This window comes from Oryzias melastigma, linkage group LG20 (assembly GCF_002922805.2).
Source record: "Oryzias melastigma strain HK-1 linkage group LG20, ASM292280v2, whole genome shotgun sequence".
In the NCBI taxonomy this organism is placed as follows: domain Eukaryota; kingdom Metazoa; phylum Chordata; class Actinopteri; order Beloniformes; family Adrianichthyidae; genus Oryzias; species Oryzias melastigma.
In genome coordinates this window covers 22,554,503-22,569,030 of record NC_050531.1, presented here as the reverse complement: position 1 = coordinate 22,569,030, position 14,528 = coordinate 22,554,503, and the positions used below count along the sequence as shown (strand labels likewise).

General features: G+C 41.8%; 2 protein-coding genes across 2 annotated transcripts in view; one reads left to right on the top strand and one right to left on the bottom strand.

Moving 5' to 3' along the window:
• The window catches only part of eci2 (enoyl-CoA delta isomerase 2), a 9,811-nt gene extending 1,674 nt beyond the window's left edge, over window positions 1-8,137 (bottom strand). Inside the window, exons 1-10 of the mRNA XM_024279817.2 lie at window positions 7,932-8,137; window positions 5,645-5,703; window positions 5,467-5,570; window positions 4,519-4,617; window positions 4,118-4,309; window positions 3,976-4,045; window positions 3,735-3,837; window positions 3,505-3,625; window positions 1,339-1,428; window positions 1,104-1,247 (exon numbers count right to left, since the gene is read on the bottom strand). Coding sequence (XP_024135585.1) covers window positions 1,104-1,247; window positions 1,339-1,428; window positions 3,505-3,625; window positions 3,735-3,837; window positions 3,976-4,045; window positions 4,118-4,309; window positions 4,519-4,617; window positions 5,467-5,570; window positions 5,645-5,703; window positions 7,932-7,987 — 1,038 coding nt within the window. The 5' untranslated portion in view covers window positions 7,988-8,137. The remainder of the gene's footprint in view (window positions 1-1,103; window positions 1,248-1,338; window positions 1,429-3,504; window positions 3,626-3,734; window positions 3,838-3,975; window positions 4,046-4,117; window positions 4,310-4,518; window positions 4,618-5,466; window positions 5,571-5,644; window positions 5,704-7,931) is intronic.
• An 80-nt stretch (window positions 8,138-8,217) lies between these two features.
• rheb (Ras homolog, mTORC1 binding) lies at window positions 8,218-14,173 on the top strand. Its single transcript, XM_024279818.2, has 8 exons — window positions 8,218-8,405; window positions 10,051-10,122; window positions 10,948-11,015; window positions 11,097-11,179; window positions 11,303-11,359; window positions 12,377-12,424; window positions 12,601-12,682; window positions 12,754-14,173. The coding sequence occupies exons 1-8, from the start codon at window positions 8,354-8,356 to the stop codon at window positions 12,844-12,846; spliced, it is 555 nt and encodes a 184-aa protein (XP_024135586.1). The 5' UTR covers window positions 8,218-8,353; the 3' UTR covers window positions 12,847-14,173.
• Window positions 14,174-14,528: the final 355 nt, after the last annotated feature.

Below are 14,528 nucleotides of genomic sequence, written 5' to 3'. Positions count from 1 at the left end.
ACATTTTGAAAAAAGGAAGAAAATTTGAACAAAAAAAGTTTTGGAAAATTAGAATAAACTGAACACTAGAAATAAATCTTAAAAATTTTAAAAAGGAAAATTTGAAAACAAGACATTGTATATTTGAAAAAAAGGAAAAATTGAATAGAACAATTGAAAATAAAAAAAAATACTGAAGACTTAAAATACATTTTGAAAATTAAAAAAAATTGAAATTTGGAAAACAAAGTTTTTGAAAATTTGAAAAAAACTGAAAACTTCAAATAAATCTTGAAAATTAATTTTTTTGAAAAACTAGACATTGTAAATTTGAAAAACAAAATTTGAAAAAAAAATGAAAATTCAAAAAAGAAAATTTGAAAAACAATATACAGAAAATTAAAATAAATCTAGAAATTTTGAAAAAAATGAAATTTTGAAAAAACAATTACATTTGAAAAATAAATACTGAAAACTTGAAATAAATGTAAAAATTATGAATTGAAAAATAATCTATCCATTAGTAAATTTTCCACCTTGTTGGGGCTATTTTTTACAGTTTTAATTCAGATTTTCGAGTTTCCGCTGCGGAGCTGATCCTAATTTTACATGTGGGCGGGGCTTTGAGCACATTGGCTACTGAGACATGTTTTCCAAGGGCTGACAGAGAGGACTCCTCACTACACATTTTCTACAGTTTTCTCAGACACTCATGAATATTTTTACACTTTTCTCTCATTTGTAACTCTCACTTTTCAAACTTTAATCAAAAAATAAGTCTGGGATTAGGATAAACACAAGAATCTAATCACGATGAAGACGTCAAATTTCAAATTTTCAAAAACTTTTTTTTTCAAATTTTCCTTTTTTTCAAATTTTCAAGATTTATTTTATGTTTTCTGTTTTTTTTTCACATTTTGAAAACTTTTTTTTGAAGTTTTCCTTTTTTTCTTACAAATTTACAATGTCTTGTTTTCAAATGTTCATGTTTTTTTTCAATTACAATGTCTACTTTTCAAGTTTTTTTGTTCCCTTCAAGCTGATCCTGATTCGACCCCATGTCTATGAGCTGTTCGTTATCTGCACATTATCTGTGGTGAGTGCACGTATGAGCGTGTGCTTACGTTGCGAGGCAGCTGGGCGTAGGCCTTCAGCCTGCTCCACACCTCGGACTGGAAGCTGCTGTCGGGGAACACCTCGGTGACCAGGCCCAGACTGCAGGCCTGAGCCGCCGTCAGCTTCTTGTTGAACAGCAGCATCTCAGAGGCCTGCAGACACGCGACAACGTTCAACACCTGGTGCAGGACAGGAGGTCCTCCTGCTGTCAGGAGGAACCAGCAGCTACCTAACCAAGCGCACCTTGGCGTGGCCCATCATCTTGGGGAAGGTGTAGGAGGAGCATCCCTCAGCACTCTGGCCCAGCTGGCTGAAGGGGGTGTGGAAGGTGGCCTGAAACAGAGATGCTGGTTGAAGTCTGAAGCTCTGGTCGGTTTGGATACGTACGTTCAAGCAGCCACTTTCAATGAAAAGTCTACGTCACATGTCAAAGTCAAGACAGTTTTAAAGATGTAAAAATGTAGTTTTAAATGTTTATCCTGTTCCCATGACCTAAGGTGTGTTTTGGATTTAGGCCCCGTGTGCGAATGAGTTTAACACCCCTGGTCTACCAAATACACTTAAATGTGCGTTTCGAGTTTCTGTGTTAAAAACTCCTGTGCTCAGATGTCGCTGCACAAGTTTTTAGGTCAGTTTTTGAGCTCTATGTACAAACTCTGTGGCCATTGAGCACAGGTTTGCTGTTTTAACACACCCAAAATTATATGATGCCAAGTCTTTTTGGAATAGAACAAGATTTGCACCGCTTCAGTGTGAGAACATGCACTAGTATCAGGTCCAGTGTGAACACCATATACTACAAGAATGCCTGTTTAGCTTCAGATTAAAGCAGGGGTCCCCAAACTTTTTCTTGTGAGGGTCACCTAACCGTTTTCTTCTCTGAAGTGGGGCTGGAGTTGGTTTATAGACCAACATAAAAAAATGTAACAATCACAGTCTAAACATAAACCATTATTGTTCTCCAGAAAGAAACACATCAACAAATTTGAATTAATTTCTGTAATCTTCATGGAAAAAAAATATTCCAAAACATTTTAAAAACTAGATATATAGCATGCTTCAAAAGTTAATTGGTGACTCTAAATTGCCCCTAGGTGTGAATGTGAGAGTGAATGTGTGTGTGATCGAGGCCCTGAGACAGACTGGAGACCTGTCCAGGGTAAACCCCGCCTTCGCCCTTCAGCAGCCAGGATAGGCTCCAGCACCCCCGCGACCCCAAAAGGGAAGAAGCAGCCAAGAAGGTGAATGAATAGATATATAGCATTACCTATGATAATGCAAGTGGGAATGATATAAGCTGAATGTGATGCTGAGATTGATAACTAAAAACTCCTAAGCTGTTAGCTGAAATGGCTGAAGCTGATACCTAGCTAAAATATTAGCAAGATGCCAAATTAGCCTAAACAAATTATAAAAAAAAAATATAAATTAGCCAAAACAGAGAGCATGTAGCTAAAATATTAGCTAAGTGTCTAATTAGCCCAAAAAACTGGTAGCAGTCCCCGCTACGTGCTACCCAGACCCCGCTCCGCGCTCCTCGTTCTCGGTACACTCTGCCCGTACCCGGTTCCACATTCCCGCTCCCCGGTCCCCATATCCACTCCCTGGTCCCCGCTCCCCAGTCTTCGCTCCGCACTCCCTACTCTCCAGTCTTCGCTGCCTGCTCTCCAGTCTTCGCTTCGGGCTCCCTGTTCCCAGTCCCTTCTTTTCAGTCTTCGCTCTCCGGCCCCCGCTCCTCCCTCGCTGCAGCAACTGTCTTTCTCCCTGCTGATGTCCAGGCATCTGGCTGAACCCAGAGAACTGCCACGCTGCGACAGGACAAAACGTTTGTATTTGATTTTACCCGCTGATCAGGCATTGAAAACGTCATGTGCCCAAAGCTGATTTCCTGATTGGCTGATGTGATGCTGCGACCTGTCAAACTTCTGTGATTTGCTGTGAAACGCAACACTGTTTGCAGCAGCTTCTTTCAGAAGAATGGGCTGCCGCGGTGCAGTGGTAGGGCGGTCGACTCCTGATTGGAAGTGAGCGGGTTCGATTCCCGCCTTGCCCACCCATGTGTCGAAGTGTTCTTGGGCAAGACACCTAACCCCAAACTGCCTCTGGTGGGAGGTTGGTGCCAGTGTTCAGCAGCGGAGCCACCACCAGTGTGTGAATGTGTGTGTGCGCTATACAAGTATACGCAATTTACCATTTAGAACCGCGTAGATCATTTCAGTTCCTACTTGGAACCAAACCCTACGAACCCTAGTTATAACCAATTCTCTCACAAACACGACCGTCATGTGGAGCTGCAGAACTTATCAAGATCCTGGTTATGTTTAGGTCAATGAAGGATGAAAGCTTAGATTAGGTATGAACATCACCACCAGTGTGTGTGTGCGGGTGTGTAGGTGTGTGTGTGTGTACCCTCTCTGTAGCGTAAACCAGGTCAAACAGTCCTAGCACGGTGACGGACACACCCACTGCCGGTCCGTTCACTACGGCGACCAGCGGCTTGGGGAAGTCGATGTAAGCCTTCACATACTTCCTGCAGGGCAGAAAAACGTTGCTGGTGAGGGTGGAGCAGCTGCAGCGCTGGACATTAGTTTGGAAAACAGCGCTGACAGTTCTCCAGAGATCCAGACGGAGAGTCTCACCTGAGCAGATCTCCGGCGCTCCGGGCCATGGCCTCCACACCATCCTCTGGGATTTTGGTGAAATTGGTGAGGTCGTTCCCGCTGCAGTAGAAGTCTCCAGCACCTGCAGAAACCGACCATAAGAACATGAGTCCAGAACGAACTAAAGACAGATAAAAACTCACATTTAGAAGAACGAGTTCAGATCCGATGACTTCATCAAAGCAACCATGAGAGGCGGGGCTTAACCCCCGCAGCATACCGGTGAAGACAGTGATGACGCAGTCGTCTTTGGCCGCCTGCTCCAGAGCCGCAATGATCTCGTCGTACATCTGAAGGGAACAGAGCGTTAGCGGATCGATGGCTTCGCCTGGTCAGCGAGCGGCGCCGCTCTCAGGTCTGACCTCGGTGGTGATGGCATTCTTTTTGGCCGGACGGTTCAGTTTGATCGTGGTGATGCCGTCCTCCGTCGAGACCAACAGCGTCTCGTATGACGCTCCGCCTCCCGCAGGCTTTGCAGCCACCTGGGCGGAGCCTCGACCCTCAGCTGTCAGCAGGGAGCCAATCAGGTCACAGTACTTCTCCCTGGCTTCATCCTGAGCATCAGACCCAGAACAGAAGCTGGTTTTTAACGTATTCAACTGGTTTCACTGATCTAAAAGTCTTAACTCTTTTAAAGTTCACATTGAATCTGTGGTGTTGTTTCACTTTTACACACATTACTGATGATACTACAAGCATCCTTTTGTTTTATGTTATAAATATTTCATAAACGTAATTCCATAAACAGATTAAATCTTCATACCTGCGATATGGAGCCCAGAGACTTCCAGGCGTCCCACTTGGCCTTATTGACAAAGTCCAGCATTCCTGGTTTAGGGGTGTTACAAGGACCCTGAGTGGCCTGAGAGAGGAAGAGGAGGAAGAGGAAGAATCAGAGTAAACTAAAGCTTATACTATCATGCTAAAAACATAGCACAAATGAAAAATCCCACAAATGAATCCTGTAGAACACACGTCCAAGTCAAAGACCCAGGGGCTGAATCCGGCCTTTGGGGTAATTACATACGATCCTCCAGATCATTTCATTTTACTGTATTTTATTTACGTGTTTGTGTGTTGGAGGTTGTTGGGGGCATTGTCGGGTTCTACACAAGTGAGAAAAGCATTGTTCTTTGTTTTTAAAATTTGACTATGTTTTATATAAAACACTTTGAGTGAAATTGTTTTTTGGGAAAAGTGCTATACAAATAAAGTTAGATTAAATTTGATTATATTAAACTAAATTAAACTAAATGAAATGATTTACGTTTAAGGTTTAGTTTATTTTTATTTTTAGTTTTAGTTTAGTTTTAGTTTCACTTTGAGATTTGTTTCGGGTTGGGGGGATTTAATTGTTATTGATGGCCTGATGTTATTTGGGGCTTTTTTGTAACTTTATTTTTTTTATTGAAAAGACTTGTATAACTTTGACCAAATATATTTTTATGCAGAATAAAATATTGAAAGTTGTATAAGATTTAATTTGATTGATTCTGGATTAATATTCCTGCATTCTTATAATTCATATACTGTATATGTTAAAAAGTTATATTTTTAAAGTTTTAAAAATGTATTTTTTGTATGTTTAATGAATGTTTATCCTGTTCAGCCCGCAACCTAAAGTGTGTTTTGGATTTTGACCCTTTGTGAGATTGAGTTTGACACCCCTGATATAGGACACGAGGCTTAGCTCGCTGTGGGGGATACTCACTTGTTTAAAGAGAGCGTAGATCTTCAGCTTGACCTCGTTGCCCGGATCTTTCTTCAACGTGGACAGTTTGCTCTTTGCCTCCTCAAACTGCTCCACTGTCGCCGCTGTGACAAAACCCAAACCACTGAGATAAACCACAGAGGAAAAACGCCAACACCTACCACCACACCCAACTCACCCATCAGAGGAGATGATGTGGTATGGAGCCCCAGAACGGAAACACTGGACCTGAGTAAACTAGAAACCAACATTCAGAGTGTTAACTGACCACAACCATCCTGATCGGATGATGGAAACCAGAGGAGGCCTCCTCACATCCGAATTTCACTTATCCCTCATTCATTATAGTCTGAAACCTTCTTCAGAGGACTTCATTTAATTTTCCATCAAAGGTTTGTCTACTGGAAAAGAAGATGTTCATCATGTAGACGAAGGATGAGAACATCTAAAGTTCTTATAGAATCTGAATGGGGCTGACAGGGATCATATTGTGAGTTTGTAAAGCCCAGTTTTGTTTAGGATCGTTTAAATGTCCACTCCAATCAAAAATGTCTTTTCAAGTGGAATTTTTCAAATGGAGAACATATATAAAGAAAACTAAGCTTCATTCTGATGCATTCACTTGCTTTGTTTTCCTCGTCTAAGCTGGGATCTGGATCTAAACTGTACATTTTTGTTGCACCAGTAACGGTAACAGGTAACAGGTTAGACTGGAGGTGTGAGTGGCTGTAAACTAGCTGGATATCGAATTGACTGTACATAAAGAACTGGACTGAGCACGTGAGATGTCACCCGCATGGTTCACTTCCGGTTAAAACCAATTAAAGTCAATTCAGTCGCCATTTTTCCACAATAGGTCCAAGGCCACGTTGGAACCGGACGTCCTCTGTAAGCCAGGATTGGTCCATGTCGGTCTTAGTCTACATTTCCATGGCAACCCCTCTCTCCAGTCAGTATGTTAGAAAGTCACACCCCTTCCACTGAAAGCAGACTCAGGAGAATCTGTCAATTAAAAGCTTCAAACCCAAGACCGCCTACTTTCATTGAGGCATCTGATTGGTCAGTTTATAACTTGAATAATTTATGCGACAGCAAAAATATCACTGAAAATAAATGGGATTAGTAAGAACATGTTAAAAAGATGCAGCAGACCAAGAATGGTTATTCTGAACAATAGAGTGACTGAATAATAGCCGTTTATTTCTCTTTAAAACTCTATGGGATTTTAGTTTCTTGGTACTTCCTGTGTGCAACACTATGGGGACGAGTCACTCCAGTTTTTCATATACAGTCAATGGGAGAGAGTGTAGACAAAGGGATGATGGGAAATGAGGGCAGGCTTACGCCGTGCCTAGAGTCCTCCTCAAAATGAACAACTGCCACTCTGCAGAAACTATGTCCTAGAACACAAACAGGTTTTCTACAATGTTTATTATTTTAGCTAAAAACAGTTTAATCATAATTAAAAGACCACTGGGAACATTAGGTCCTCTTAAATTCTGTTGGTCAGTGTGGGTTTCTGGCCTACACCTGCCTGAGGATCAGCTGCTCCACTGACATGGCAGTCTAGAGCAAAGGTCACAGCTGCTTTTATTTTGAAAATATTTGGTTTAAACCAGGGGTGTCAAACTCAGTCACACAAGAAGGAAAAATCCAAAACACACCTTAGGTTGTGTTTATTGACCCCTCTAAAACTAAATTTTTAAAACTTTAACACCGTAATTTTTTTATATAATTATGAACGAGATATATAGCATTACCTGTGATAATGCTAGTGTGAATGATGTAAGCTGAATTCGGCCGCTTAATACCTGAAAATGCTGAAATTAATAGCTGAAAACGCTGAAGTTAATAGCTGAAAACGCTGAAGTTAATAGCTGAAAACGCTGAAGTTAATAGCTGAAAACGCTGAGGCTGGTAGCCAGCTACAATATTAGCTAAATGCCAAGTTAGCCTAAAAAAAAATAAAAACAAAGAACTTAGGGTAGCCTAAACAGCTAGCATCTATCTGAAATATTAGCTAAATTGCAATATAGCCTAAAAATCTGGCAAAATAGTTCAAAAAAGCTAACAGAATGCCAATTTTATAATAAAACCGTAAATGTTTAACATAATTTAGAATGCTAAAAAGGCATTAATTTTATTCCATAAGCCATTAAATTAATGGCTCAATGTTTTAAATGTTATTAATGATTAATAACAATAAAATAAAATGATCTGGAAGGTCGGATATAATTACCCACAGGGCCGGATCCGGCCCCCGGGCCATGAATTGACACATGTGGTTTAAACCATTGATTGTTCAAACAGTGGGGTAGAAAACCTCCCAAAAGGACACCTGTGTGGCCCCTCTGCTGATGGCATTTGGCTCACTCTCTCCGGTGTTGACAGCTCACCTGGTTCTAACCTGTTTGTCATTTAACCTTTGCTGTTTTCCAACCACACCTGAACGGCTCCAACACTACCTGCTCAGCCGGACAAAACGCCACGCAGCGGTGCTCCTCAGGGCGAAGCCGGCCATGTCAGTCCCAACTGAAAGGTCCAAAGTTCGGGAGGACAACCGGAAGAGCTAACAGGCAAAGTTTTAGCTAGCAGCAGTGAATGAACGAAGGAGACTTGCTAGTGTTTACGTGCTTGTTCCCGCCCACTACACTGGTCTGCTCTCCTATTGGCTACAGAGACACGTCAATCAATCCCATTAGTCCAATGACGGAAGACGTCCAGCACGATTAGCCAAACAAAACTCCGCGCTATCAACGTAGACCCGCCTCCTCGAGTGATTGCAGCCAATCAGAGGACTTCTTCTGGTTGATGCAGAGGTCCCGGTCGGTTCGGTGAGGCTCTGGTTCCGAGGCTGTCCACGCGCTTGGATGCTGCAAGGTGGGCCATGCCACTTCCGAAATCTAGGAAGATTGCCGTTTTGGGCTACAGGTCGGTAGGTAAGTCTGTTTGTGGCGCCGTTGCATCTCGGGGGGGGAGCCGCGCTCATGCGCATGTCCGTGTGAAGCCACGCCCTGGCGTGTTCTGTCTCTCCATCCGTCCTCTCCGGGGCTCCTGAGCAACTGATAGCTGCTGGACATCCATACGGGCTCGGATCTGGAGATACTCAACGATGGTTGAGATTTGTTTCCTTTTAGTTCCGTTTAGTCCACGATGGACTGCATGCAGCCAATCAGGTGGCAGGACTGAAGCTGCGGGTCCAGCGGGATGAAAACCGCTACACATGTGACCCTGACGCGGCCAGAAGATCTGTGCTAGGCTTTCAACAGTGACCACATCTCTCATTGTACATCCAGATGTATTTGGACCAAAAAGGTTCTACAAGGAGAACAGAATTTCTAAATGTGTTACTGTATTTTTTGTCAGTACTCATTCTGCATTGGTGTGTTGACCCTGTAACACAGGAGCTCCAGTATTTATGTTCTTTGATTTACTGTAACTTTTAAACATGATCATTGTAATCTATCAGAATCTATTGGCATAAAAAGAGCTGAATATTTTAATAGCTAAATGGCTGAAAGAGCTGAAGAGCTATGAACGTCCAAAAAACGTACAGAAGAAAAATAATTAGATTGTTACTAGCATTACAGTGTTTCATGGATTCTCAAAAGGAGAACAAAAATGTTCCGATCATTGACATTGTAAACATTGTTTTGCTTCTCCTGGAGGACGTTTCAATTTGGACACTAGGTGGTGATTGCGCTAAAGCATTACACCTTATTCCAGAAGAAGAAGAAAAAAGTATGCGGGAAAACAGTGTTTTAGACCACAAATGGTTACTTAAAAAAAATATTAAAAGAGTTTAGAAAATTCATGTCTGTGAGTTTATTAAGATGTTCATTTAGTCAGGTCGACCGAGCGTTAGCATTAGCCCTCCGAAATTCCGTTAAACGTTAGCATCAAGCTAGCAGACTTTAGCTTTATGAGCTAAATAAATTTATACTTTTATGAGTTGAATATTGATCTATTAAACTTAAATCGATTCATCGATTTGTATTAACGCAGCCCTAAAAGAGCCACATGTGGCTCCAAAGATTGCAGACCACTGCACCAAGTCTTTATAGATCAGGAAAGACGAGTGAAACAAAAAGATTTGCACCACTTTGACATTTCGCACCACTCCTCTTCCAAATGTAGGTGGCGCCAGTAAACAGTGGAAAAGAAGATGAAGAAGCCCCTCCCTGCTTTTCCAGTGTGAACACCATGTGCATTCAAGAAACTGATGTATCTAGTTCTTGTACCTGTATCACATGTTCTCATGTGAACGTAACAAGAACACAGATCCATGAAAGTGTTAAAAAAAACATCAAAAAACAAGAAAACAGAAATTAGAAGAGGAACTGAGAACATATTAGGACTTGTGGACACAACCGTACGACAGAATGTGAGATCCCACATAATGAGAACACATTAATTCAGATAATAGGAACAAACATGTAAAGACTCTCAACATCAAATCATAAGAACTCACGAAACATCTGAAGAAATCCATCAGAACACGATGAAACGTTCATCACCTTTGGTTTGTAGCGGACCGTCTGCACCTCCATGTGAGCCAAAGGAAACTAAATCCTGTGTTTGCAGGGAAGTCTTCTCTCACCATCCAGTTTGTGGAGGGTCAGTTCGTGGACTCGTACGACCCCACCATCGAGAACAGTAAGTGTGGTTGGGTTTTTTTATTAGATTTATTGATGTCGAGTCAAAAAATTACAGTTATGATTGACTAAATACCCACTCTGATAATCTTTTGCTGTAGTTTAAAACTGTTCCCAGTGCTCTTTTCATTATGATTAAGTCTTTTTTTTTAGCCAACATTAATAAAATGTGTCGATTTCTGGTGCATAGTTTCTGCAGAGCAGCAGTAGTTCTAATTTACCTCAGAGTTCTGGGGGAACTGTTGGCGCAGAGTAAGCCCGCCCCTCTTCCCCTCCCCATAGCTGAAAGCTCTCTATTTAGACTGCTAGCTTACAGACCCTCACACCCCCAACATTAGTGCTGCAACAAAAACGGTGATCAATATCGGAGCTATCCAGATGAACAGATTCCAGCTCAGACGAGGTAATTAGGGACATTCATGGATCTATGTGTCTGCAAGTGGATGATCAGAATGGAGCAGAGCCCCACCAAGCTTATTTTCTATGTCAAAATAACATTTTTATGAAGATTTGAATAAAGAAATGTAACTTTTAGCTTAATTTTCTTTATATACATACATGCTATAAGAACACCATTTTCATTGGAGTGGGTCTTTAAAGGATTACTTTTCTTTTAAAGTAGTTTATTGTTGCTTTTTTAAGCTCTTCTTACTTTAAAAAAAATATTATTTCAGTGATAAAAGTTCCTCCTTTTTTAACTATATATCATTAATTTGGTAAAAGTCCATTTTTTTAAACAAACAAACAAATAATAAATTGAGCTTCATTGAATCCTCTACTTTTGAATCAAATAGTGAACTTATCCGTCTCCTCGTCTGTGCTTCAGCGTTCACCACCACCATGACGGTGAACGGTCAGGAGTACAACCTGCAGCTGGTGGACACGGCCGGCCAGGTGAGTCCGTTTCTCCAGGTGTGCGCTTTTCTGACGTCGGTACGCGGTTGTGTGAGTCAGCCGTGTCTGTGTGTGGTGCAGGACGAGTACTCCATCTTCCCGCAGAGCTACACCATCGACGTGGACGGATACATCCTCATCTACTCTGTTACTTCCTTCAAGAGGTAAACTGCTCTCCTCGGCCGTCACAGTCTCTTGTCTAGGGCTTTTTCTTTGGGCTGAACTGCAGTAAATGTAGATTTGGAGACGTGTGGAAACTGTGATTTTTTTTTTCTTTGTTTGTGCAGTTTTGAGGTGATCAGAGTGATTCATGAGAAACTCCTGGACATGGTTGGAAACGTTCAGTACGTATGTGCACACATGAGTGGCCCAAACCAAAAACTCTAGAACATTCAGCAGATAAGGGGTGTTAACGTGCAGATTAGAGCATTCATATTTGGAATTAGTGCTGCCGCAAACGATTATTTTAGTAGTCGAATTTGCTGAATTTGGCAGCTGAAATTAATAGCTAAAAACGCTTAAGTTGATGGCCAGCTAAAATAATAGATGCCAAATTAGCCAAAACAGCTAGCATGTAGCTGGAATATTAGCTAAACTCCAAAGCAGCCCAAAAAAACAATTAAAAAAAGGCTTAAGTTAGAGAACAGCTAGCATGTAACTCCAATATTAGCTAAACTCAGAATTAGCCTAAAAAACTGAAAAAATCCTAAATTAGCCAAAACAACTAGCATGTTGCTGAAATATTAGCTAAAATACTAAATAGCAAAAAAACAAACAAAAATGCTTAAGTTAGCCAAAACAGCTATCATGTAGCTGGAATATAAGCTAAACTCAAAAATAGCCTAAAAAGACATAAAAAGAAAAGCCTAGTTTAGCCCAAACATAATTACATAATTATGAATAAAAAAAGGCAGGAAAATTATTTCCAAACAAAACAACTTAAACCTTAAATAACTTTCAATATTTTACTCTAAAAATATATTTTGTCAGAAATATACAAGTTAAAAATAAGCGTAAGATAACATCCGACCAATAATAACAATGAAATAAAACAATTTGGAGGGCCGGATTTAATTACCAGGAGGGCCGGATCCGGCCCCCGGGCCTTGACTTTGACACATGTACTGTAAAACATAAGAAGAATTTGAATTTAATCTGAAAAAAAGAACATTTGAAATTTCCGGTTCCTTACGTTGGACATTTCCTGCTAAAGTAGTCATGGCATGGGCTCAGGCCTGCGTGCTCCTCTAAAGTACAGCACACTGCTTATTTTAAATGAATTAGGCTTGTTCTCTATTACAAACGAGGCTGTGCCTTTCAGACCGTACTCTGGGACTAAATGAGTCCTCTCGTCTCCTCAGAGTACCCATCACTTTGGTTGGGAACAAGAAGGACCTACACATGGAGAGGTAACACACATGCATTCATCAACCTGAATGTGCACATACACACGTGCACAAATACTCTTATACACAGAAACATGCACACACAGACGTCCACAAACCCAAACATTCGTACACAGACTCGTAGGCACCAATAAACACAAACTATGCACAAACACACAGCTGACGTGCCTGTCCTGCAGGATGATCAGTTTCGAGGATGGCAGAGCTCTGGCGGACTCGTGGAACGCCACGTTTCTGGAGTCTTCAGCCAAAGAGAACCAGGTGAGAGCGCCGGCGCTCCCAGCCGCCGTGGCTGTGCTCCGACTGAGCAGCCTCCCCTGCTCTTTCCTCAGACAGCCGTCGAGGTCTTCAGGCGGATGATCCTGGAGGTGGAGAAGATGGAGGCGGGCCAGCCGCAGAGCCGAACCCCTTGCTCCGTGATGTAGCCGCCCCCCTCCCCTCGCCGGACAGTTCCGGCGGCTCCTCAGGTCCCGCTCCGCTCTGTGGATCTTCCTCCCTCTCAGACACACACTCAGGATCTGCTGCAGACTCCAAGCTCATGCTTCCACCATCACACGCTCAACACCGTGCAGCTCGGAGCTCGGCTTTCATGCTTTTAACAGGAAGCAGCACATTTTAAAGAGTTTTATAACCAACCAGTTTAGCTGTGCTCGTTGTGGAGGATGAAGGTTTACAGGAAACGCGGAGGAGTCGGGAAGCATCGCCTGAGACATTCATTGGACCAATCATTGGACGACATCGGACAAGGACGCTGCAGAAATCCAGAAACCACTCGCGGTTTCTGTCGCTGGGCGCAGAGAAGCTGCTCGTTATTATTTGTAATTCCTTTCCTTTTAGTTCTGTTTACTACAAACGGCTGATGTTTTTAAGGTCTAGATCAGAGGTCTGCAACCTGCGGCTCCAGATCCACATGTGGATCTTTTATATCTCTCCATGGTGGATCTCTGGCCAAACATAAAATAAGTCATGGAGACTGCTGATCCAGACATGTCGACCGTCAGAGTCAGCAGCTCCTGCTAAACCAAAATTACCTAAAGAAAACAAATAAACAAAGCCCACAAACTAAGACTACCAACTCAAACTAAAATAACAAAACCCATCAGTATAAGACTGTTGATAACAAAGAACAAAAAAAGTTATTTGAGCTTTTGTCCCACGTTTGAAAAAAAAAAAATATTTTCAGAGATGCTAGGTTCTTTTTATATTTTTGTTTTTGTTCGTGCCAAAAATAGACATATTCATATTTATTATTAAAAAAAAGAAGGTCATGAATGCAAATCCAAATTTCCTAAAGACCAAACTAAGACCATGCTGCTCCTTCTGGGTTTTGATCAGTAGAAATTGAGCCCAAATGGCTCTTTTGCTGTTAAAGGTTGCCGACCCCTGGTCTAGTTGCAAACTGAAAGAATACATGAATTTAGAGAACAAGAAAGGCAGTCTAGGGTCACCTGCACTAGAGAGGACAGGTCAATTTAAGCAGGAGCCCCAGCACGGCGCCCTGAGGAACTCCTCTGAGCAACACATCTACGCAGACAGAAGGAATATTGTTATTTTTTTATTTATTTTTTTATTTAAACCATGTTTCCTTTTATATATTTAAAGTGCTTGTTTTTTATGTTTGGGTAATTTATGTAAATGTGCTTGATTTCCTATGTTTGGTAAAGACATAAACCATTTCTGTTTCAACACTGTTTTATATGTGAAGAGAAGATACTTGACCCGATTAAAGCTGTATTCTGCTGTTTGACAGAAGCTGTTTGTGTCTTAAGTGATGAAGCCTGTAAGCCTGAACTCTGGGAAAACTCCATCAGAGTGGAAACAAAGAAATTAAATTCAAACTCGAGCTGAAATAGCAGGTTTTGTTCTAGTTGAGGTTGCTGCTTCACCAGCAGAGGGCAGCAACACGATATTCATGTGTGAACCCTGAGAAACTGCAACAAACGACTAATATCAACTATCCATCCATCCATTTTCTTGACCGCTTCTTCCCTTTCGGGGTCACGGGGGTGCCGGAGCCTTACCCGGCTACTGATGGGCGAAGGCGGGGTACACCCTGGACAGGTCGCCAGTCTGTCGCAGGGCGCGACAGAAACAAAAAAGTGAATAG